Below are 26451 nucleotides of genomic sequence, written 5' to 3'. Positions count from 1 at the left end.
AGATCTAAGATGGAGAAATAATTAACCTGTCGAAATGACAGGGACTCCAACTCTAGGCAAGGGGTAAGCGTTTCATATGGTGACACTATTCACCTTGCGATTTTTGACACAGAATGTCATGCTTCCGTCCTTCCTTCAGATGATTGCTATTGGTCCAGTCCAGACTGTTGATGTGGGATGCTGCGTCACCTTTTCCTGGGCTTCTCCCTCTAGCATGTGCAGCATGACATCAGAGTTCAGCTCCTTAGCTAGGTTGCACAGTCTGTATGTACTTCACATATGATCGGCCCCTTCTTCGATTCGCAAGTTATTGCTGTGAAATTTTGCAAGTTGTTTCAGTATGGACCCTACTGACAAGCTCAGGCTCGGAGCATTTAGAGTCGACGACCGAGTGACTGGGACAGGTGCTCCTGCGGACCCTGTGGCCTGTACCGCACTACCATCCCCGGCCGCGTTCTGCATTGCGATTCTGTACCCTGCTCGCAGAGCCAAATGAAATGTCGATCAGGGATGGCTACAGGACGTGGGGTACAGCAACAATCAGCAGACACACAAAATGATTAGATGATATAATATGAATATTTACTAACCAGTTTATAAAACAAAGTATGGTAGATAAGCAGTGTGTAAGTAACAAATACAATGACAGCTCAATTCAAAGAAAGCCCAGATGAATGGCACCAAGGCTCTAATCCACCAGCAACAAGTCGAGGATCAATCACAGGCACATAGTGTGTAAAACACTGCTGGGAATAACGGTGCTCAGCATCAGAAAAAACATGCTAAATTTGTAAAAGAAGGAAAAAGATGCGGCACTCACCCAGATTTGCAGTGCAGTGTTTCTTTATTCAACCATTAAAGGTCACACAATAAAGGACGGGCAGATAACATGAGGCATGCGGGGAAAAAGACGGACGACAGCCATTTCACGTACACAGACGCTTCAACAGGTCCAGGTTGAAGCGTCTGTGTATGCGAAACGGCTGTCGTCCGTTTTTTCCCCCCGCATGCCTCATGTTATCTGCCCGTCCTTTATTGTGTGACCTTTAATGGTTGAATAAAGAAACACTGCACTGCAAATCTGGGTGAGTGCCGCATCTTTTTCCTTCTTTTACAAATACAATGACAGCAGTTACTCTCAATAACACCAACTAAGGCCGCTTTCATATTAGCATTCGGCTGAGCTGCGGAGGACTGTGTCCTGCGTACCCAATGTTAAAGATAGGTACGCAGGACACATGCAGAAGTAGGCGGAGCTAAATGGAAGACGTGCAGAAATAGGCGGAGCTTAACTGAGGAAGTGCGCAGCCCTCCGCAGCTCAGCCGAACTCTAATGTAAACCTAGCCTAGGCGTATATGCTGATACACTTAAACAGAATTAGCAGTTATATGGAAGCAAAATACAACGCAATTAACCCTTTCTATGTGTAAATCAATAAAGCAACATTGTTGTTCCAGTAATTTAGTAATCGCTACTTGGAGCAGTTTTCGCTCTGTCTCTTACAGAAGAGGCCTTTACTCTTAACCTCCAGACTTTCTCCAAGGATCCGCAGCTTCACTTCCATCCCGACTCTCCTTCGACTCCTCAAAAACTGCTCACCAACCGCCAAAACGCCTCACTTTTCAACTCCGGCCTTTCTCCGCTGCCCTCTACTGGCCATATCATATATTACATCACAAATCTCCAACAATACAGTAAACTGTGATTAACCCTTACAAGGGCATGGAATGATGGGTCCCTTGCTGGCCTGTATTAAATGCTGCTGTCAGAGATTGAATGTGCTCCGCTAGAGTCAGGTAATGTCTGAATAAATCAGCCATCATCTGCAGAAAAAAATGCAAGCTTAGTTTGCAAGTCCGCATCAAACTACAGGAGCCAATATATGATGTGCCAGTACGTCATATATTGGTAAGGGGTTAACTCAATTCGGCATTATCAAACATCAGTATAAAAGGTATCAAATTTTCTGTCTTATTTTTTACCAAACTGGAAGTAATCAACATAGTCCGAATTGTAATCCTTCGGCGGGCTGCAGGCTTGGTGTAGACTTTGTGAAGATGTATTCTATAGCTGTGTAAATTCTATAATCCTGTGAAATACCCGTATAAGGCCATGTGCACACACTGAGTATTTGGTGAGTTTTTTACCCCAGTATTTGTAAGCCAAAACCAGGAGTGGAACATTCAGAGGAAAAGTATAATAGAAACACATCACCACTTCTGTATTTTTCACCCACTCCTAGTTTTGGCTTGAAATACTGAATGTGTGCATGTGGCCTAACACCTACTATATTATCAGTACCCAGAGTAATATCACTGTGTGTTATTTGTGCTGTTACATTAGATTGTAGGGAACATCTACAGTACTACATTACCTACGGGAAAGTTTTGCTCACGCAAAGAGGAAACCTGTTAAAAATTAGAATCCCACCCCTGACCAGCACTGATTTCCAGGAAATCGGTAAAGTAGGTAAAGCCCTTTAGTACTCTTCTTTATGTTCTAGAAAATCTTACACAACTTTCCAAGCAAATGTCCATTGAAATCAATCACAAGATTCTTAGAATATCTCAACAGTGCCAAGGTGGTTTGCGTTCTCCACTGAGCACTTTATATCTGGAAATGAATGGTTGTCTTGGATCTCAGCTTTCATCATTATGACCGTCTCACATGTATTTATGGCTCGGCATTCTTTAAAAAACACTCTGAAATAAAAAGTAAATCTGAAAAAGGATGGATTGATGGTTGATAGATGATTCTATAATGTACAAATCCACCAGATTTTCACGCTAACCCCAAATACACAATGAGAGCAATCCATATAGTATTATGAAGATGACTGTTTTCTTATGTTTGTGGGCATCTTATTATCCAAATGTAGGCCTACTTATCAGCTATATCATGTCCTGTTTGGTTTTATTGTTCTAAACTGGTTTATTACAGCATTGTGCATTATTCACTGAGCTGTACATGGTGATCATTTACTTGTTCTGGAGATTTACTACAATTGTCATCATCATATAAAATAATTGTGTTTATTCTCTCTGAAAATAGCATTGTTTTTTTCAGAAAATGCAGATGAGATACGGAGTCTGGCTGAGAAAGTATTTGCAACAGAAGTTCTGGATGTGGATGCCAAGGAAGATATCTCTCCCTTTGATGTGGTAGATAATTGCCCCATTGCACATCATGAGTTGGCAGATCACATGGCCAAGCTGGATACCAAGGAGGCACAAGATAAACGGTAATTTCAGTGCAATTTCCAGTAGCAAAGAAGTTACCCTGTTTGAACAACCCAACCATCTGATTCGCCCAATAGCACAAATGGTTCCATATAGGCAGGTTTCCTGGCTGAGTGGGCCACAATAGCTCTATACTTCTGTACATTCCTCTGGAAAACATCAAAATAGCAATGCAAAAATTGTATTAATTGGAGATCTGCTTTATTAGACTCAAAATCTCTATTTGTAAATCCATCCACCTTTGATTGATTGCAGTTTCATCTCCACTTTCCTCATCTCCTCTTTGCAGAAAAATTAAATCCTTATTCTACCCTAAATACCATTAAAAAATACTATCATGAATGCTTTTGTCTATGACTTACTGTAAATTCTATACAAATTTCACCTTACTAATAGGAAGAAGCGTTTAGAGAGGCTAAGAGCAATTGTTGCTAATGTTCCCGATTCTGGACCAAAGCCTATTGCTGTGACAGTAGAAGAAGAGTCAACTCCACTGTATAAAATTGTGCCGGATTTTCAGAGAGTAAAAATCACAGGAGACTTTGCATCTGGGGTAAGACAATCAATTGTAAAGAATATGAATATAAAGATTATAGAGGACAGTGTAATTTATGTCACAGCATCATGAGAACTCTCTTCTATAAAGGCTCGTCTTACTTCTCGATTCCTCCCTAACTGCAATTTACACTTTTAGAATGCAGTTAGAGGGCCATGTAACACAGACGACGAATGAATTGCAATGTACGGACTGGCTGGCGGCTCTCCTTACTCAAGTGTGACAGCTGGATACAAATATATATGCATAAAGCTGTCACACTCAGGTCAGGAGAACTGCCGGCCAGTCCAAGCATTGCAATTCGATCGTCGTCCATGTTATTTGGTTGTGTGACTGCGCCCTTACCTGCCTTCTTGTCTTATGCAAGTACACAAGTTATCAGTGAATTAAACTGATATAATTGAGTAATTCAGTGCTTATCTATGATATCTGAGTAAAGGGCCTGTCACACTAAGCGATATCGCTAGCAATATCGCTATAACTTGTGACGTTATAGCGATATTGCTAGCGACATCGCTGTGTCTGATACTTACCTCCGACCGGCTCCCCCGCTGGTTATCGCTGATCGCGCGAGAACGTCCTGGACCGCTTCTCGTCGTCAGCTTCCTGCGGCGCTTCCTGTGGAGAGACGAGCGACGAGCGTGGAGCCGGGCGGGAGGACGTCAGGATCGCCTAGTGTGACAGGTAAGTAGCGACCCCCGTCCCCAGCGATGTCGCTGGTGAGATCTGCCTGTGTGGCAGCTCACTAGCGACCACTTAGCGATGTACCAACGATCCTGACCGCGTCATATCGCTGGTCGGGATCGCTGGTACATTGCTAAGTGTGACAGTACCTTAAGCTAAGTGCCCTGTCATGGCCAGTCTGAAAGATTTGATATTTCCAAGGAACAGTCCATGATATTTATTGTGTCTACTAAATATCATGGGCTGTTCCTCGGAAATCTCAAGGTTTGCTGACTGCCCAAGATAAAATTGTCAGTTTTTAGAGGTGATCCTGAAAATGAGTTCTGTCCCCTCCATAGAATTTGGTGAAAGACTGAAAGTCTATGTACTGTTCAAAGCATAGAGTGAAAATCTCTGAACTCTGTGCTTTGAACTGCACAAGGAGTAAGGAGATGGTGATGACCTGGTCACATGTGACATCTCAGGAACAGAGCAGAATGTTAACAGCAAGTAAATTATGGAGTTTCTTAATTTCTCAACGGCTTTAAGGGTAATTCCCATCTTCATAGATGAATATTGTCATGTAAACCTGTTTTTGCTATTTACTTTTTATTAAAACTATCTGCTATTTTTGAAATATTAGCACTCGTCTTTTCTTTACAGCCTTTTGCTTAGGAGACCGACCACCGCTGCCTTCTAGCTTGTAAGCTCCGTGTTGAAGCTGGTCGGGAATAGGAGGTAACAGCACCCTCCAGCAAGTCTGATTAGTTTAAAACAGTGCTTACAAGTTCAATAGAAAAACTTGTAAGTGCTGTACTTGTGCTGCTGCCTAGTAGCGGTAGTTGACCTCCAAAGCAACAGTCTGTAAGCAAAAGAAAAAGTGTTTATGTGGCGCCCTGAGGGTCCGGTCGCCACAGAGGTACTGCACCTCATCCAGAGTGTGGTATCCCACCCTCAGGTAAGGAGGGATCACCACCCAGGACTCCTAACACTCGCATCCAACACACACTAGTTGAGTCAGGGCAGCTGGGTGTACCCTTCGGGAGGATGGCCTTATCCCAGACTGGCTAGGAAAGGGCGTTGGGGAGTTAGTGGGGAAGGTAGGCAGAAGGGGAGGGAGATACTTTTAAGAAGGAAGAAAGCTCCTAAGAGAAGGAAAGGGTCCTAGGGACACAGGTAGTGCCATGAGCCACCTGTGAGGCCCGCATCCCGTAAGGGAAGGACCAGGCCAGAGTGAGGGAGCTGGCCCCTAAGTCTAGCGGAGTATACCGAACAAGGCTCAACTAGTAAGCCGGAGGCTGTAGTGACTGTAGTGCGATAGCCAAACCCACAAGCATTCCTCTAAAAGGTAGCCGTAGAGATAAAGGACCCCGGGACCTGACCCACGTTGCTCGGTAAGGTCCAAGGCTGCTGGATTGGGGACTCTGCTTATGAAGGCGCACGACAGGAGAGTAAGGAGATCAGCGCAGAGAGCTAGTCGACGTGGCCTAGAAAGGTGAACACAAAGAGGAGTCGTGAAAAGGTGTTCCTGATCTATCTGGGGGTTTGCTGGACCCCTGCCTCGGAGGACACAGTACCAAATGGGCTACTGCATGCAGGAACTGTGAGTAAAGACCTTGAAACTACACTCAACTGTGTCCTTGGTGTCATTTACAACTCGCCTGCCATACACTGCATTCACCATCACTGTCACCGGCTCACAAGCACCATCTTAACTGCCCTGGGACACAGCTCTGCCCATGGAGAGCTACACTACCTCTGCTGCTGCCGCACCACGGTTCCAGAGGATCTGTATAGCAGCGTCGGCTACCCTAACCGAATACCACGGGTGGCGTTGCGATTCCCCTTTTCCCAATTCATTATCCCACCATTTTCCCCCCCTCATTGAACTTCCATCTTCCTTATTGAACACCCAGGGCCACGGACTGAGTCACCATCACCACCGTGACACATTTCCCCTAGCCCGGTACAGAGTTTCCCCGACCCTGCGGGGCATGCCATTAAGATCTCAAGAATGGTTAAAATTTTTAGCTAGCAGTAAATTGCAAAATTGATTGAATTTAAAAGTTCTACTCAACAATACCCATTGATTAAGATGGGAATAACCCTTTATACATGTTGTAATGATTTGTGCTCCTGGGAAATCCCTTTAAACATTAGATCACACACTTCTGTTAGAATTGGATATACTATGGTGGCTTATCTTCTGCTTTTTTTAGTTAATATTTGTGTATAAAAGCAAACTAGTTATCAGTCTGGGCAATTCATGTTTGATTAAACTAGTACAGTAGAAATTCATTATTTGGAAGGTGAAAAGTTATACTCTAGTTATGGTAGAGGAATAAATATAGATTCAGTTATGGAACTTAAAAGAGAAATATCATAATTTTTAAAAACTCTGTTATACGAATCACGATAACTAGATTAGTTGCTTGACTCTTGACTCAAACTGATACGCCTTAGGGTGCTTTCATACTCCATTCTGGCACCTGTCCCTTCGTTCCGTCAGGGAAAACATCTGAACTCCCCACAAAACGGCATTCGGGTACATGCGCCGACGGGGCCATAGACTATAATGGTGCAGACAGAGTAAAAGTGCGCTCTGATGGGCATCATTTTGGGGCGTGTACGCCTACTGGAGACGGACTCCCAAGCGCATTCTATGACATCGGAATGTTGGCCTTCAGAAGCCGTATACTGCTGAAAATTATGCATGACAGAGCACACATTCACTTTGTCATCACCATTATAGTCTATGGCGCCGTCGACACTTACATTTTGCTGGAGGTTCGGACGTAAGCCCCAAACAGGGCGTTATAAGTGCAGTATATATAAGGCTGTTTCGTTTCAGTCAGGAGACCCATTGACAATACGATTGTCATGGTCCATACTTGGACTGTTAATACGTATATATAAGGCTATTCAGTTTCGGTCAGGAGACCAATGGACAATCGAATTATCATGCTCCACACTTGGACTGTGTATACTGTGGTGTAGTGACTGAATGTGGAATATTCTTTCCGGATAATGACGGGCCACAGGTGTTTACCGTAATGCTGCACCGAGAAGGAATCTCGGGTCAGCTGGACTCAAAGTGTCAGGTGACTCTGACAGGATCTCCTCTCACTTTCTGTCTGACTGAGAGAATGGTCCAGGTTCGCTGTAAACATGGGGTCACAGTGAACTATACGGTAGACAGAGTGATGTTTGAGGGGCCCATAGGTGGTGAGTGCCAAGGGGGCGGGATACCACGGAACTTAGTCTATGCCTTAGAGAGGGGCCGGGACTTTGTCGTGTTTGATGACATATGGCAGGAGTTTGGAGACGTTTCTACTGTTGGGCTAACAGATATTGAGACGGTGACTGCTCCTGACGGGGACAGGTCAGAGGTAGAACTGACCGGAAGAAGTACATCTGCCCAACTTACGGACCTGACGTCTCGTGATATGACGGATGGTGGGCTGGGAGATGAGACGACTGGGGGAAAAACACGGATAGTGGGTAACTAGAAGGATTACTCGACAGGCCGGGGTGACTCAGACTCTGGGGGTGACTGTGGCTCTGAGAGAGAAAGAGAGCACAGAATAGAATGGCTAGAGAAGAAAGTCTCTGAGCTCAGAGGTCACCTGTCAACGTGGCAAAACGTGAACAAGACGCTTAGGGAAGAGATGGAAGAACATGTCAAACGAGAAAGAGTCCTGAGACAACTGGCCGAGAACAGGGTCGAGGAGCTCGAAAAAGAAGTCTTGGAGCTCAAAGAAACTGTAAGAGGTTTTCTGCGGGAGAAAAAAGCTGAAGAAGACAGTCACCCGGTCGGGTTAACTGTAGTGAGGGAAGTGTCCGTGGTAAAGCCAGAGCCTCCTGGCCAGGAAGAGAGCAAGGCCACGACCTTCAAGTTTGTGATTGATGTACCAAAAGACATGCAAGAGGCCTGTGCTGAGGAAGGTGTGCATGAGGCTTTCAAAGAGGCGGTCAAAGCATGTATGGTGCACTGGGTGCCTGAGCCTCGGCAGTGGGTGATAATGTCAGCCAGGGAAGACACAGAAAAGCGGGTGGCTGTCTTGAAAAACATGAATCTGCAGTGTCTCCAGGTCAAACAGTTGGTTAGGCTGAGTAATAAGAAAGCTGCTCGACACCTAGAGTTAGCAAGAGAGGCTATGGATCGGTTGGGTTTGCGGAAAGAGATAGTTCCAGTTCCCAAAGGTCTGATTGGGAGAATCATTGGAAGATTCGGGAAGATAATGCAAGACCTTGTAAATAGCTCCAGTGTGGTGAGGGTGAGGAACCCTCCTGATGATGAAGACCAGGTATCCAGTGAAGAGGGTAGGATTCCCGATCTGGTGGTTGGCTCCGTGGAAAGCCTGCGAAACTTTCGGATGCTCTTGGAGTATCGAGTGGGGTACCTGCAAGAGATTGAGCAGTTGAGGCTGGACTGTCGGCGAATCAATAAAGAGGTTCAGAACACCAAGTGGCGGCCGCCTTCAACCCAAGATGTAAGGACCCAAGAAGTGACCTGGCAGATGGCCAAAGAATGTCAGCCAGTGGTAGATCGACTGGCAGGACGACGTTGAGAGACCGTAGTTCCTGTGAGACGCTGAATGAGTCAGACTCAGGCCAGACAGTAGGCCTGATTAAGACTGATGACCGCGCCAACCGGGAGAGCCGGTCAGTGGGAGAAAGGTCAGGTGACGAAGCGCACTGTAGGAGGGTGGTGACTAGACAGTGTCTGATGACGCAGACAGACTGTAACTGGAGGGCCAAAGATCAGGGCCAGTATTCTGACCTCTGGGGGCGGGGGAGGCCTAATGTAGAGATGAGGCCGTATGATGGACAGAGACGGATCTCTCGACCTGTGGGGCAAGGTGTAATGAGTGCCCGGTCTCGAGATCCTGGTGTAATGTTGTGTGTTCAACCCCACAGGTTTGAACAGAGGGGGAGGTATGTGGTGTAGTGACCACTGTGTCCACTAGGGGGCGCTGTATGGATGTCCCAGGAGAGTGGATGAATGGCAAGATACTGAATGACCATTATGTATCTCAAGGTGGGTGGCCTTGAGATGGAGATTTATGTGTGTGTTAATCAGCAGTGATACTGCTGACGTGCTGGTTCAATGTGTCAGGGACTAGTTACCTACAAACCCACCCAGGGGGTGTGTTTAAAGCACTATTGTAAAGAGTGTGTAAAGGCTTGAAGGACCTGTGATGAGGTCAGAGTCATGTGACCTGCTGGGCGTGGCAATGGACCATATAATGTGGCCAGGGTAGGTCACATGGGGGTGAATGCTGGGACCTGGTTGGTCCAGTGTGGAAGGTCCCGTCTGAGTGAGATGGCGCTGCCTTCTGACAGCAAGTGAACGCTGTGTTAATGGCTGCACGTGCCTGGTAATTCCCTGGAGGGAATGGACGTCTGCCGCAAGATGGTGAAGGAACCATGAGTGACCCTGACGTGAGTGAGATAACGCTGAGGTTGAAGAGCATGTGTAATGGACATTTGCTTAACCTGTGTGATGTAAGGATAACCAGAGTGAAGCTATAATGGACGCTATGCGGTATATGAACTTTATGTTGCTTCTATGGGTTTATGCTGCTGAATAAACCGCCTGGACTGTTATGAGTTTATGAAAACACGGTGCCGGATGTGTTTTGTTCGCTGCCTAGCGAGGATCCCCTATCTGAATGACAGCGCTACCTCACATTACGCATATATAAAGCTGATGGGTTTTGGTCAGGAGACCAATGGACAATCCGATTATCATGCTCCATACTTGGACTGTGAATACGTATAAATAAGGCTGATGGGTTTTGGTCAGGAGACCAATGTGTGGTACTTGCAGGTACGCAGGATGCAGTGACGAGTCGCGATATGGTTTTGTTCTTTTTATAATAACGTTTATAGGCCTAGAGGTAACTATCCTCAGTCTCAGCCTGACCAACAAAAAGGGTAACAAGGGTTGCCCTCGCAGGGGCTCTATACAAGCAAACACAAACGGGGTAGAACACGACTATGTCCGGCAATAGCCGGTCGCTATAGGGCCACTGTATGGCCGACTATGGGTCCTTAATTATATAGTCAACTTAGCCATTCAGACGTCCCTCACCGTTCGGGATGGTGGTCTTTCGGCGTAGCAGTCGCTGGGCCCAGTTGCTGAAGCGCTGGAGAACCACAGGCCCCGGCGGAGTCCTTGGACAGATGGGCCGCAGCCCCCAGACTGGGGCAGGCAGCAGCGATGTGGGGTGGCGAGGGGCAGGCCACCTGCACAGCTAGCAGCTGCGACGGGGAGTCCGCGGCAAGCAGCGGCTCGGCCCCTGCCACGGACCGGAGCGGGACAGTGGTGGCCGCTGACGGCACTGGACTTGTTGCGGCCACTGATGAGAGGAGGGTGGCTGCGGGTGGCGGGGAACAGGCCGCAGCTGCGGGCTGAGGTGAGGCGGCAGCGGTCCGTCCCTGATCTCTGTCCCCTGGCAATAGTTTCCCCCGGAACCTAGATCACGGCTCCCTTGGTTCCGGCCCGGACACTCGACGGGGGCCGTTCCTCCCACAAATGCACAATCCGATTATCATGCTCTATACTCGGACTGTGAATACGCATATATAAGGCTGATGGGTTTCGGTCAGTAGACCAATGGACAATCTGATTATCATGCTCCATACTTGGACTGTGAATACATATATATAAAGCTGATGGGTTTCGGTCAGGAGACCAATGGACAATCCGATTATCATGCTCCATACTCGTACTGTGAATATGGATATATAAGGCTGTTGAGTTTCGGTCAGGAGACCAATAGACAATCCGATTATCATGCTCCATACTCGGACTGTGAATATGTATATATAAGGCTGATGAGTTTCGGACTGGAGACTAATGGACAATCCGATTATCATGCTCCATACTTGGACTGTGAATACGTATATATAAGGTTGTTGAGTTTCGGTCAGGAGACCAATGGACAATCCGATTATCATGCTCCATACTTGGTCTGTGAATACTGAATGTGTGAAAGGAGCCTATTTGTGAGCTTTATTCCTCAAGTCATGGTTATACCATTTCACCTAATGCATGTATATATTACAATGCAGCTTACAATTTATCAGTAAGTGAAGGGTCTATCAGTTTGAACTAGGAAAGGAAAGAGATTTGTGCCTCTTATGGTTAGGCCACTAAGAAATATCTCTATTGATTCTGTTAGGCTCACCTGATGAGTTGGATCATCTAAGCCTCAGGTCCAGGTGGGCAAATGGACCCTAGGCATTGATGCAGCAGGCAGGTAGGCAGGTGGGCACTGAGAACTTGTCACACACATCTCAGGAGCAGCAGGACACATGAAGTATACCATGCAGGGATGAAATGCAAGCATTAACATAAAAAGCAAAGATAGGTGAGCACACCAAATGTGACTAGAGTCCACAACTCTGACATGGTGCAAAGCAGAAGGCAGCAGACCCAGGGGAAGAAAACAGACCCAAGGATACCCTGAAAGATACAATGTTTAAGACCAAATCCAAACATAATGCAAAGTTCATGTTACTAGCAGTGACTGGTAATCCATTCAACCAACAGGCCACCCAAAGTTACAAGTTGCAGTGTGGACATGTATTCAGAGTAACACGGTTGTAATCTTCCAGAATGACATACATTACATAACTGGTGGTTTGAAGACTTGTAATACCATGACCAGACTGCTGGATGACAAGTCGGGGCTGCTCATTTTGATGATTTGAGAAGATCTATTTCAGTTTGTGCCTCCTTCCTTCATAAATATGGCTGCAACATGAGTATTAGTTTACTGATGGATGACAGCTGTTGACTTGTATATATATGATATTGCTATTTATTATACCTACTTGAAATAGACTACATGGCTTCTAGAGTATTCAGCATTACCACCTGGATTGCACTCTGAGTATTATTAAAGGGTTTTGAGTGTCCATAAAGCCATTGAAATAAGTAACGATGGATAAAAATACAGTGTTGCAAAGACATGGTTTGGGGTCGTCATGCAAATCAATAAATTAGCAGAATAAGTGACATCCTAATCAGTGAATTCAAAGGATTTCCCATACAGCATGTTTACACCACCAGTTCATACACATTCAGCCTGTAACTGAGATGAGACTATCCATCCCCTTCACTAAAGGGAATCTTTCATAATCTTCTATGCCCTAAACCTAAACCATTTATATAACTGTAAAAAGATAAACAAGTTGATCTCTTTATGACCCCAAATTGATGCTTCACAAGCAAGAAATTCTGTTTTGAAATTCTGTTTATACAGTATGTGTCTTGGGGCATGATGATGACCTTACAGCTCCTCGGCCTCAAATTTGCACATAATTTCTCATAAACAATTTAAAAGTTGCAGCTACTTTCATGAAATGGCCAAATTTTGCCCACATGGTGATATCTACATGGAACCCTACCCTTATACTGTATATGCTCAGTATATGTGTGTCAGTAGTCTGATCATTTTGTTTTCTTACCCAAGGAGTTGCTGGTACTTTATAATCAGTCAAATCTTAATGGAAATAATCTCTACAAGAAAATCCTGGTAAGCATGCACTAATCCAATGTGCTTACAGATAGCAGCTAAATGGAGCTGCAGTGTAAAGCATAAGGGACATAGTAGTGTCCTATGAGGTAACAGCAGAGAAATAGCGTACACGCATTAGCAATACTCTGAACATCCTGTGAAAAGGGATCCTACGGACGTAAAAAACTTGTCTATGAAAGATCTAAGGAGCATGTTAAAATTCCTGTGATGAGCAGTACAGACAACTGACACCATGAAACCTTAGACACAAGGGGAACAATTTATCAAAAATAATTCTACACTTACTGTCCATATGCTCAGCCATACATCTTATCGGCTAACGATACTTGTCATGGGATTACCGCGATGGAGTGGACCAGAGGACCACAGCGTCTGGTTGCTCCTACTCCGGCGCTGAGAAGAAATACTTCTCCGTCTTATTAAACGTGTTTCTTTCTTCTAGCAGGACAGGTGTTAATCGACCATGTTGGTAATCCCTGTGCTCAGCTGTGCTCGGTTAGCCACTCATTTTCCCTATATAATCTGGGCTCTATTGCTAATCCTCATTAGAGTTAGCTTTTTGTTGCATGGCTAAAGGAGGGAGAGAAGTTGGTATGACAAAGAGAGCTGGAGGAGTTATAAGCGACTGTTGTTTGGTTTATATGCTTGGTATTTCCTTAACCTTCCCTATTTTGGTTTCTTCCCCTTCCTGCACACCCCAGTGGATTCCTCTGTTACATGTGAGTGAATATTTGATGTGTGTGGAGTTTTCAGTTACCCCTTGTGTTTGTCACCCTGTTTGTCGGGTTGGTGTATTGTGGTGCAAAGTCGCGCCCCCTCTCCCCCTGGTGGGAGAAGAGAACAGAAGGAGGGCTAACTCTGGAGATAAGGTAAGGATGAAGGCCCTGTGTCATCACCATCTGAAGTATCCCGGGGAACAGGGTGAACTAGGGAGCCCCCTAGTAGTGTTAGTGTCCTCTTCTCATATATTCCCCCTAGTGTTAGGGACAGAAAAGGAGCCCCTGGTCCCAGGTCACCCAACAGCTGTGTCATGACAATACTTGTGTAAAGAGTAGCAGTTTCTTCGCCCTTTAGGGAAAGCTCCAAACACATTGTCCCGAAATCTAAATGGCATGGGCCTCTAAGCTTGGAGTTTGGCTGCAGCGTGGCTACGCTCATGGTTGTGGAACCACTGTTCCGGGGTCTGGGTTGATTCTGGAGAGGCATAACTAAGCAAACACCTGGTTCTTCACTAGAGCACCTGATGGTGTGGTTAGACTTGAGACCAGGTGAACTCCGGGTGCTACTCCAGGACAGACCTCAGAGTTGCGGCAGCTGACCCCCAAAGGGACAGGGAAGCAGGACCTTTAAGGAACTGGTAATCAGAATATATGCGGCTGGTAGACAGATGTGGGAATAGGCACAAGCAGGACTAGTACAGGAACACGGGGAGGTCACAGGTACAGGATCACAGGTGCAGGCACACAGGAGCGGATTCAATTAGATCAGGAACAAGACAAGGCACAGGCAGGATGGCACAGGTAAAGGTACGCGACATGGGCAGGATCAGCTGTAGACAGAACAGTCAGGATCAGGTTAGCAGGACAGTCAAGATCAGATACTAAGTGTAAAGGTACTGGAACTTTACAACTAGGTAACAGGATATAGACTGATAACTAAAGTTGCTAAGGTACCTCCCAATAGGGAGGGTGCCTTAAATATCAGACGTCTCCCAGGTATTGGCTGGTGATGTTCTTAGCAGTGCGTGCGCTGGCCCTTTAAAAAGCCAGGAGCCCACACGCCCTAAGCATACTCCCAGGAGACCTGTGTGCTTTGCGAAGGTCCTGGGAGGAAACAGACTCTGATGGAGTGCGGATAGGTAAGTTATCATGTTGGCATCCCTGCAGGGGGGAATAAGGGGACACATGCAGGGGCACCGTCATTGTGCTAATACAGTGGTAATGTGCGCTGTTGTCATGATGTCACCACTTCAGAATGTAAACAAACACAGGTGCAGCGGCGGAGAAGCAGTGCTGTGCATGGGGAGGATGAGTATCCATGAGTGTTTTAAACATGTGCAATCCTTTAGATTAAAAAACTGCATTCCCAGATAAGTGGATAGCATTGGTTCCCTTTTGAAAACAGTTTTTAACGGCTATGAACTTTTAAGAGGCCCTGCCACTTGCTGTAATTTTATAATTTTTTAGCTGTTTTTCTGAATCTAGCAGTGTTGTTCTTTATGTTCCTGTGCCTCTCCATTCTTGAGATATGCCCCCCTCATCCCTGTGTATTAATCTGTTGTTTGTTAGCTAAGTAGGTGTGATCCTCAACTTTTTGTGGGCATTTCCTCAAGGACTACACTCAGATGGCTATAAAAATGTAGTACATAGTAAAAGTATTCACTCTAACTGTACAATGGCGCACCCTAGTGTTTTAAAATAACCCAAGCACAAAGCAAATGTGGACAAAGTAGCAATCATATTTTTATATACTGATGCAGTTATGATTTAAAACTAAAAGGCGTCTTCCCGGATTGTAATATTGATGACTATCCATTGTTAGGAATGGCGGAACGCACTAAATAAAAATAATAAAGTGCGTTCGCCGCTCGGGGTCCACCGTGCAGTAGGTGATATAACCACTGCTAAGTGGTGGCAGGAGCAATATGGCGGTAATGCGCACAGGGCTAAACTTCACCCAGGTGCGCAGAGCAATCTCAGTTAATTCACAGAGATGCCAAATAAATACAAATACAAAAGACTGAGCCTGTTGAGGTCAAAGTACTCAGTATAAATACACACACGGTATCAGGTCACAGGAGTAGCCCAAGACGGCGGCACTACGTCTGTCTAGACCTACCGTGTGCGGAGCGTTGCAACTGCGGACGCAAAGGAGCTGCTACTGCAGCACGGCGTGGACACTGCCGCTAAAAAACAAGGCTAAGGCGCAAGCGCAATGTCGGACGCTAGCAGCTGTGGATGTTGCAGCAGAGGAGTGCTGGCGCTGATTCTAAACTCAGTCCTTAACCACATACATAATATCAGAGGGAAGGGGTTTTATAATGAGTCAATCACCAGAATCATACATCCGTCCTCATACACACAGCAGCAAGTAAGTCTATACTAGCGCATGGCCGAACAGTCATGCGCGCTTTTTATAGCCGTGCGGGACCTTCCAGATCTCCGAGATGGACCAATGAGATCTGGAGCGGGACCTGAGCACATGACTCCCGATCTCCAATGGGAGATCGTCCCATGAGCATGCTCAGTAGGAGGACAGAAGGACTTAGCCTCAGAAGAGATTTGCTGCAAGACAATCTCCTCTGCAATCTCCTCTGCAGTAGATAAACAGCAGGAGACTGCAGAACGTGAGGATCTGGATCCCTGCAGAGTAAACGCAGAAAGCCAATGCCTAACATCCAGAGGACAGGTCATAAATAAAAGACTATTAGGGGGTTCAATCTCCAGCCCCCTCATCAAGAACTGATTGAAGGTGCAGTGAATAGTGAGTGGGAAAAAAAACTTGATAAAGGAAATAATATAAAGTTTATTATAAGATATAGATCTACAATTAAATAAAATTAATCAAATTATGACTTTAAGAAATTAACCAATATGTCAATATTTTTCAGTATTAAAATAAGTAGAAATTTATTTTCTAGAAATGTAATTCTAATTTCTAAAATCTGAAAAATGTCTTAGAATTAAGTGCATGGTTTTCTTTCAGAAGACAGAAATAATACAATTAAGATATTGATGTATCCACCATATATGTATTCCAGGTGTCTGTAGATGACTTTGAGCTAGCTGGAAAGGGTCTGTATCGTGCGCTGACCATACGAGAAAAGTACATGAAAGCATCCTACCAGCAATACCCAAGAACGGTATCCCAATATCTCCGAGACATTGAAGGTGCAACTTGGAAAGAGCAAGATGAAATACACCCAGGTATGAGAAGAACAGGTTTTGAGATGTTAAAGGGAACCTGTCAGGTTCAATAATGTTATTAACCTGCATATATAGGGTTAATATACAGGTTTATAATACTGAAAGTGCAAGCACCCCAGAGAAAATGAACTTTATTTCTCCCGGGAGCCGCTGGCTTTCAGTCATGCACTCTTCCCCAATGTGGCTACAGTCACTGCTCAAAACGCTATGAGCGTCACCTGTAAGTAAACCCCAACACTGACTGACAGTCAGTTCGGCAAGGCTGTAAATCAGTTCTGGGGCATTTTTTTTATAGCTGCCTCTCTCACTGCTGTGAGCTGTGACTGTAATTGATCTGGGCAAGTCTGCATGACTGAAAGCCGGTGGCTCCCAAGAAAAAAAAAGGTCATCTTTTTTCAGGTTCTGCACTGCCTCTGTGCTGTGGCCACACTAAAGATTAATCCTATATCGGCAAGCTAATAGCAACAAGTTACCTTTAAGACATTTCTTAGGAGCATAAAATCACTGACCGCGTACGGCCAATATAGCTTCTTCTTACTTGCCACCTCCCCTACGCACCACCCGTGTAGGGAAGAAAATGCCACTCCCTTTAAAATAAAAACACTATACATTAAATTCTTTTGGATAATTTTTGGTCACAGCGGCCAGTTTATTAACAAACAATAACATAAAACATTTTTAAACAATAAATATTAATATGCAATTTTATGCAAAGACATGAGGGGGGGTTCTTGGAGCTCCCAAAAGATCTGGTTTACTATTTGGCAAAAAACAAAAGAACTTCAACCACCACTTTACCCTCAGCCGTACACCACCAGCTTGAGGGCATCATACATCCCGTTCCGGGAAGACTAACCACCAACCAGCTCCTAGGGTAAAACCCCATCCAGAGCCCGTAACCAAATGCCAGATCAACCCACACAATTTTAACTGTCCGGAATTTTACTTACAATTCCTTCCCCGCTGAATCAGCGTCAACTCCAAGAACCCCACCCCCGCCAACTCTGCCACTGTGACGAAGCAACTGCCAACATACATATATCTGCCCAGTAGACTACATACATATGCCCAACCCATGTTCGCAACGTAATTCCAACAGAAACGGAAAAGATGGAGAGGGTGGGTGGGTCTCCTCATGCTGGCTTCCTGTCCAAAAGTGGCGGTTTTCCCGCACTTTCGCCCTGCTCCCAGAGGCCCCCCCAGTGTTCTTCCCCTAACCCCCCTGAACCAATTCCATACAAATTTGAAAAACGCCCCATGGCCAAGCGCAGTCATGGGGGCTTACATTGAGCTGCGCTTATTCCTGCCCCCACCTTTACATGAAATAACTTGTAATCATCATCACAGAAGGAGATTTTTTTACTGTACAAGCAGTGAAATTATGGAATGTTCTGCCACATGATCTTATAATTGTTGATTCACTAGAAAACATTTGTATTTCTTGAAAAATGGATCAACAAGTTAGGTTATAGGTTGTAATTGATGGACTTATGTCTAAAGGCAATCATAAAATCTTTGAAACAAGTATATAAACATATACAAGTGCTTCTTACAAAATTAGAATATCATCAAAAAGTTAATTTATTTCAGTTCTTCAATACAAAAAGTGAAACTCATATATTATATAGAGTCATTATAAACAGAGTGATCTATTTCACGTGTTTATTTCTGTTAATGTTGATGATTATGGCTTACAGCGAATGAAAACCCAAAAGTCATTATCTCAGTAAATTAGAATACTTTATAACACCAGCTTGGAAAATGATTTTAACATCCGAAATGTTGGTCTACTGAAGTGCATGTTCAGTAAATACACTCAATACTTGATAGAGGACTCCTTTTGCATCAATTACTGTATCAATGCGGCGTGCTGAGGTGTTATGGAAGTCCAGGTTGCTTTGATAGTAGCCTTCAACTCGTCTTCATTGTTGGGTCTGGTGTCTCTCATCTTCCTCTTGACAATAACCCATAGATTCTCTATGGGGTTAATTCAGTGACTTTGCTGGCCAATCAAACACAGTGATACTGTTGTTTTTAAACCACTTTTGGCAGTGTGGACAGGTGCCAAGTCCTGCTGGAGTATTAAATTTACATCTACAAAAAGCTTGTCGGCATATTTCCCTGTAGACGGCTGCGCTGACTTTGGTCTTGATAAAACACAGTGAACCTACACCAGCAGATCACATGGCTCCCCAAACTATCACTGATGGAAACTTCCCACTAGACCTCAGGCAGCTTGGATTGTGTGCCTCTCCATTCTTCCTCCAGACTCGGGGACCTTGATGTCCAAATGAAATGCAAAATTTACTTTCATCTGAAACCAACACCTTGGACCACTGAGCAACAGTCCAGTTCTTTTTCTCCTTGGCCCAGTTAAGACGCTTTTGGCGTTGTCTATTGGTCATGAGTGGCTTGACATAACGAATGCGACACTTGTAGCCCATGTCCTGGATACGTCTGTGTGTGGTGGCTCTTGAAGCAATGACTCCAGCAGCAGTCCACTCCTTGTGAATCTCCCCCAAATTTTTTAATGGCCTTTTCCTAACAATCCTTTCAAGACTGCGGTTATCCCGGTTGCTAGTGAACCTTTTTCTACCCCACTGCTATCGCCGCAGATCTCCCGACGGTAGCTGTGGCGTGCGTCGTTTGAATTCCGCGCCAATTTGCGGCCGGACTGCGCCTGTCACCCTCTGGGCACGACCAATCAGCGACGCGGGATTTCCGTTACAGACAGACAGAATTAGACAACTATATAGTAGATGAGTCTCACTTTTGTATTGAAGAACTGAAATAAATTAACTTTTTGATGATATTCTTCTAACTTAGTGAGAAGCACCTGTCGGTTAAATTGATCAAGTTTCATTTTCTCACCGTTACTTTGCTCTCAGGTTATTATAGAGGATTATGCTGCTCTATTATACGGACTTGGGTAATAAATTATGTCATTCGACTGCAGATTCAACTTTTTGACCTGAGCTGTATTTATTCATACTGCTTAAACAGCATTTCCTATATTTCCGTCTATTATTAGAATTGCCAACATGACTGTCTTAAGGAAGCTGCAAGAAGTTCCTATTCCCAACAGCTTCTCTTTTAGCCTCACAGTAGTAAACTTGTAGTGGTCAAAAGTATGACAAAATGACACATATTGTGGAGTACGGGGGGCTGCGTGAGGACCCCAACCACTGACTATATGCCCTAATAAAGCATCTGCACTTCACTGACACTTAAGGCTTCCAGAACGGAGAGTTGTTTTGTAAAAATTGTCAGATGTGTCCTTGACGTACAGATATTAAAAGGTATCAACCACTGAGGACTCTCAAATCTTAATTTTTTTTTAATCTACTGGGCAACACTGTACAAAGTTATATATTTTACATGGATGGACATTCATATGTTTAATAATGTAGCTATTACAGATAAGCAGGTGCAGCAGAGGTGTATCATTTTTTTCTGGCACCCGGGGCAAGAATTCAGTTTGGCGCCCCCTAAGGCACATATGTGATTTGCACATTTAGTCACATGCCGACGAGCTTCTCTCTAATGCTCTCAATGATCAGTGAAAATCTGAGAGAAGCAGGAAGAGAAGCTCGTTGTCACGTGACCGTAAGTATGAAAATTGCATGTGAGTGAAGTGTCCATGTGATGACTGCTGGAACCTGCAAGCAGAGCTGTATCCTGACATTGAGTATATCACATGCTCTTAGGATTGGCTGCAGGGCTTTATTTTATAATTAAAGCGCCTGTCCAGGATTGATATGATAGTCTGCGGTCACTATAGGTGACTGACTGGAGGCTTCTGAATTCTCACAGCGCATGCACTGCACACTTTTAGGATTCTCTCTTGCAGGTGGTAAGAGTGGACGGTCATGTCAGCACAAGTATGCGATTTGTATACTTCTGGCCACATTTCTACTAGACTTGTCTGGCCTCGCTCAATTCATTTTCATTGATTGAGGCCTCGCATGTCTAGTCGCACCCTGATATCACCCAATTTGGTCAAGGGCATTATATATTGGTCATAAAATGCAATGGGCAGGACAGATACAGCATTTTGAGACACAGATTTTGTTTGATCTTCTACAATGTAAAATTGTATGCTACTAGTAAAGATTGTATGGTCACTCTCAAATGTGATCCTGAAAAAAAGCATATGCAGTACACATTAATACATATTTTTGTTGTAGTGGATTGTAAGAAACTGATATAAAATAACAGTATGAACAGAATCAGTGTTATGTATTGTATGTGCACACTTTTGGTTTCCCACATTTTGGTGACTAGTATGACAAGTATGAACCCTTTTCTTTCCATACAGCCTTTACTCCTCCAATTTCCAAAGGAGAAGATCCTTTCCGGAAGGATAATCTGCCTGCTGATCTAGGATATAAACTTCAGGTCAAAAATGGTGTGGTTTTTGTCTACCCTGATGATGATGCTCGGGCAAAAGGCAAACCAAAGGATCTCAACTACCCAGATATCCATGTCTTTGTAGATGATATGAACTTCTTATTAACACTTATTGCCCAGGGACCTGTGTAAGTACCACCAGGCCAAGTCCCATTATTTCGCCATAAGAAATGTAAAATGTTTTATAGCCTGACTACATAGTTTTATAGTTTTCAGACCCTTGCCCCACATAAGACGTAATGGAGTTGGGTTTTTGCTTTTAACTATAAATTATTTCAGCTGATAACTAGAGAGCAATCCTGTTTACCTTCATACCAATAATTTATAACATTCGGTTTCCCTTTAGCTACCACTAGGGGGAGCTTCCTGCATAATCTTGTATACAGATCATTGTTTTGTCCACTATTAGACAACCACAGCTTAATCAATTCAGGACCCGAATTTACATAAAAACTGTGTATACTGAACCCTCAAAACTATGTTGTTCCAGTAGTGTCAGAGTTGTGATTCTTGGCAGTAAGGTGACATTGTTGTAACACGTGACAGCTGCAGCTAATACGTGGCTCCTCTTTGGCTGCAGCTCATCCTATGTGCTGATGTTCACTCTAATGACATTATAAAGGCTGCAGCTGATGAGCAGCCACCCACTTGTTGCTGCCGACACGTGAAACACAAAGTCATGTCATTGCTGAGAACAGTGGTGCCGACATCGCTGGAAAGGCAGTACTGTGGGAGATGAATATAAACTCTTTTTATTTAAAGGGGTATTCTGATCTCCAAGAGCCTATCTATGTAGTAGATGTAATAATAATAATATTGACAAATACCTCCAATTAGAAATGTAGTATAGTTCTTCTGATTTTCTATATGGCTTACTCCATGTGCAGGGCAGTGGAGAAACTTAGATGTCCATGGTTACAGCCATTAACAACTAACTGACACTATATGATTGGTCATAACCATGGATACCTCAGCTACTGCAAAGCCCTGCACATGGGGTAAGCAACATAGCTTATCAGAAGAACTATACTACATTTCTAATTGGAGGTATTTACTACTATTAGTATTATTATTACACCTACTACATATTGAGATAGGATCTTGCAGATGGGAATACCCCTTTAAATTTAGGTCCTGCAGGCTTGGGTTGTCCAGTAGAAGACAATCCCTTTAATGAGTTCAATGGCAAATATATATCAAATAAGCTTCACCGAGAGGAGCTTGTTAGGCAGTCAGATTTGTGTGATTGAATGGGGACCTGTCAGCTGTACTGACTTGACTTGGGTTTTTATGGTGGAGGGGAGTGAAAAATATGAAAAGAAATCTTCAGCATCTTTTTTTTTAGTTTTTTTATGTGCTCCTACTAGAAATTGATAGCTACAGTGGAGAAAATAAGCATTTGACACACTGAAAATTTTGCTAGTTTTCCCACGCAAAGAATGGAGAGGTCTGTAATTTTTATCGTAAGTACACTTCAACTGTGAAAAAGAGAACATTAAGAAAAAAAATTACATTGCCTGATATTTATTTTATTGCATGAAATAAGTATTTGATAGAAAAACAGAATTTAATATTTGGTACAGAAACCTTTGTTTGCAATTACAGAGATCAGACGTTTCCTGTAGTTCTTGACAAAGTTTGCACACACTGCAGCAGGGATTTTGGCCCATTCCTCCATACAGATCTTCTCCAGATCTTTCAGATTTCGGGGCTGTCGCTGGACAACATTGAGTTTCAGCTCCCTCCAAAGATTTTCTTTTGGGTTCAGGTCTGGAGACTCGCTAGGCCACTACAGGACCTTGAAATTAAGAAGCTTCTTAAAGAGCTAATCCTTAGTAACCCAGTAACCCAGTAACTTCAATGCTCTTACTGAGAGAAGGAGGTTGTTGGCCAAAATCTCACAATACATGACTCCATCCAACCTTCCTTAAATACGGTGCAGTCATCCTGTCCCCTTTACAGAAAAGTACTCCCAAAGTATGAGGTTTTCCCGACCATGCTTCACGGTTTGGACGGTATTCTTGGGGTTGTTCTCATCCTTCTTCCCCCTCCAAACACGGCGAGTGGAGTTGATGCCATATTGCTCTATGTTGGTCTCATCTGATCACATGACCTTCTCCCATGCCTCCTCTGCATCATCAAGAGGGTCATTGGTGAACTTCAAATAGGCCTGAACATGTGCTGGTGTGAGCAGGGGGACCTTGTGTGACCTGCAGGATTTTAATCCATGACGGTGTAGTGTGTTACTAACGGTAATGTTTCAGACTGTGGTCCCAGCTCTCTTCAGGTCATTGACCAGGTCCTCTCATGTAGTTCTGGGCTGATTCCTGATCTTTCTCAGAATCACCTTTACCCCAAAAGGCGAGATGCTTGCCTATTGTCATGTAGTCCATCCCAGCCTTGTAAAGGTCTACAATTTGTCCCTGGTGTCCTTAGACAGCTCTTTGGTCTTGGCCGTGGTGGAGAGGTTGGAGTGTGATTGAGTGTGTGGACAGGTGCAATTAATTCAGGTAATGAGTGGGAGGGCTTATTAGAGAAAAACTAACAAGTTTGAGAGCCAGAATTCTTGCTGGTTGGAAGGTGATCAAATACATATTTCATGCAATAAAATGCAATTTAAATATTTAAAAATGTTCTGGTTTTTATTTTTAGATTCTGTCTCTCACAGTTGAAGTGCAACAATGATAAAAAATTACAGAACCATGATCTTCGACTCAAACCACGTTTACTTACACTGGGTAGGACATTTCGATTTAAAATTTCTTGCTAATTATCTAATTCCATGATTCCTGTGATATAGTGAAGGCCTCCAGTATCAGACACAGCAAAGAAACCACACAACATTACGAATCCTCCACCATGCTTAACTGTTGGTACGGTGTTCTTTTCACTTATAAGCTTAACTGAACGTCTGTAAGCAAACTGTTGCTTTGCATTGTCAAAAAGCTCTATTTTTGTTTCATCTGTCCACAGAACATTTTCCCAGAAGGATTGTGGTTTGTCAAGGTACTCTTTGGCAAAGATCAATGGTTCCTTTTTATGTCTACCCTGGTGGTTGAGGGGGCAGTGCACAGTGTACAGCTGGAGGGAGGCCGGGCATCAGTGTCAGGAGGAGAAGGGCTGGCAAAGATTGTACAAGCTCTGTGTGCCAAGATGAAGGAGCTAAGGCTGGAGGTGTCTAAACTCAGAGGTCTCTACTCCTGCAGAGGGGCCATCTGCCATGTCCCCTGGGATGGTGGTTCCACAGACTGCCAGGCCATCCTCCTTGAATGATTCAAGTCCTCGTCCATGAGGAGTCATCACCTGCTGGAGGTGTGGGCGCCGGGGAAACATCTCTTGTTAGTGCCGGATGTCCGCAGACCGCCTTGCTATGTTTAATTATCGCATTAAGTTTCGCTCTGGGTGAGAAAATGGGAATGCAGATGCATTGTCAAGGGTACCCCTTGGGTCCTTGGGTGAAAATGTTGATGACCCGCTCAAGGACACTGAGACTCCGGCCTTGGGGCAGATACCTATCTTCCGAAGTGTGGTACTTTCAAGTGCTGTGATGTCAGGGATGCCCTGTGTCCTTGGTAAAACGCCCTCAGATTGGGCAAAAGACTAGGACGAGTGCCCAGACATTGCACTTGTGCGCCGTTGGGTACAAAATGGGGTGTGGCCCCGTGCAGTGGACAAGGCTCAATTGTCCATGGAAGGAATGAAATTACTGCGACAGTGGGACAAGTTGTGTGTGGAACAGGGCCTCTTGTATCATAAGGTGTATCTGCCATCCGAGCTACAGCACCGGTACCAACTGGCAATCCCTGTGGGGATGGGTCTGGTGGTCACTCGCGAGACGCAGGAGAAGGGGGCCCACTTTGAAAGTGAAAAGACTCTTCAGTGGCTACAGCGAGTCATCTATTGCCCTGAGTTGGGAGGGATGGTGGCAGACGCGTTTCGGCAGTGTCGGATCTGTGGGCTCAGTAAAAGCCCTGAGCAACAGGCCCCCACACAGTCCATTAAAACTTCTGCTCCGTTAGAGCTACTCATGTACTCCTATTGCCTGGTAATGACAGATCACTTTACCAAGTATGCAGCAGTGCCGACAAGAGACCAGACGGCATAGTCGGCGGCTGAGGCCATGTGTCGACATTTCCTCCAAGTGTTCAGGTGTCCGCAGAGAGTACACACAGATCAGGGTGCATGCTTCCAAGGAGCGCTGATGAAGGAGCTGCACCAGCTGTATGGTATCGAACAGTCGAGGACGACGCCTTATCACCCCCGCTCTATACAAAAAAAACTGTTTCACTTGATTCATTTTTTTCAGGAGATATTTCACATTATGTACTTACACTTCATGGATGCCAATAACGATGAGCAGGGCTGTATTTCTTCTAAGGGTATGTGCACACGTTGCAGAAAATTTCTGCACAAAAACCTGAATCCCTTCCCAGAAACCGCACCTAATTTTCCGCGGCGGTTTTTGTGCGTTTTTGATGCGTTTTTTACCGCAGCGGTTTCTAAAAGCATGGGAGAAGCCTAAACCGCGGAAAAAAACGCAAAATTAATGTGCATGCTGCGGTTTTTACCGCGATGCGTTTTTTTCGCGGTAAAAAACGCATCAATGTGCACAAAAAGTGCAAAATGCATAGAAATGACTGTGCACCATATTTTTAGCGGTTTTATAGCGGTTTTATAGTGAAAACCGCGGTAAAAACCGCTAAAAAAACGCTGTGTGTGAACACAGCCTAACACTGTATATCTATTGCACAATTTTTTCGGTCTCTTTGTAAGGCACAGGTCTAACTCCGATAAACATTTTGATAGTTTCATTCTGTGACCCTTTATTTTTTTCCACCCAAACTCATCTGTTCCCAAATGTTTGTAGTTTACCAGAAGACTCTGCAATTTACCAAAACATGGCAAAACACTATAGTTCCCATTCTTGAAAGTTTAGTCTTGATGGTTTCTATGTTTACAGTAAGACATATGCTCATCGGCGCCTGAAGTTTCTGTCATCTAAATACAAGGTCCATGAAATGCTGAATGAGCTGGAAGAAATGAAAGAGCTGAAAAACAACCCACATAGAGATTTTTACAACTGCAGAAAGGTAACTCATCCTAT

At 44.4% G+C, this 26451-nt stretch overlaps 1 protein-coding gene across 1 annotated transcript in view; it reads left to right on the top strand.

The window, feature by feature from the left end:
• AMPD1 (adenosine monophosphate deaminase 1) overlaps window positions 1-26451 on the top strand; it is a 140155-nt gene that overhangs the window by 27314 nt on the left and 86390 nt on the right. The window contains exons 2-6 of the mRNA XM_073587086.1: window positions 3068-3242; window positions 3637-3793; window positions 16772-16937; window positions 21256-21475; window positions 26308-26437. Of these exons, the coding sequence (XP_073443187.1) occupies window positions 3068-3242; window positions 3637-3793; window positions 16772-16937; window positions 21256-21475; window positions 26308-26437 (848 nt within the window). The remainder of the gene's footprint in view (window positions 1-3067; window positions 3243-3636; window positions 3794-16771; window positions 16938-21255; window positions 21476-26307; window positions 26438-26451) is intronic.

This window comes from Dendrobates tinctorius, unplaced genomic scaffold (assembly GCF_039654945.1).
Source record: "Dendrobates tinctorius isolate UK_male_01 unplaced genomic scaffold, ASM3965494v1 ptg000098l, whole genome shotgun sequence".
NCBI lineage: Eukaryota > Metazoa > Chordata > Amphibia > Anura > Dendrobatidae > Dendrobates > Dendrobates tinctorius.
This window is presented reverse-complemented; position numbering and strand designations above follow the sequence as displayed.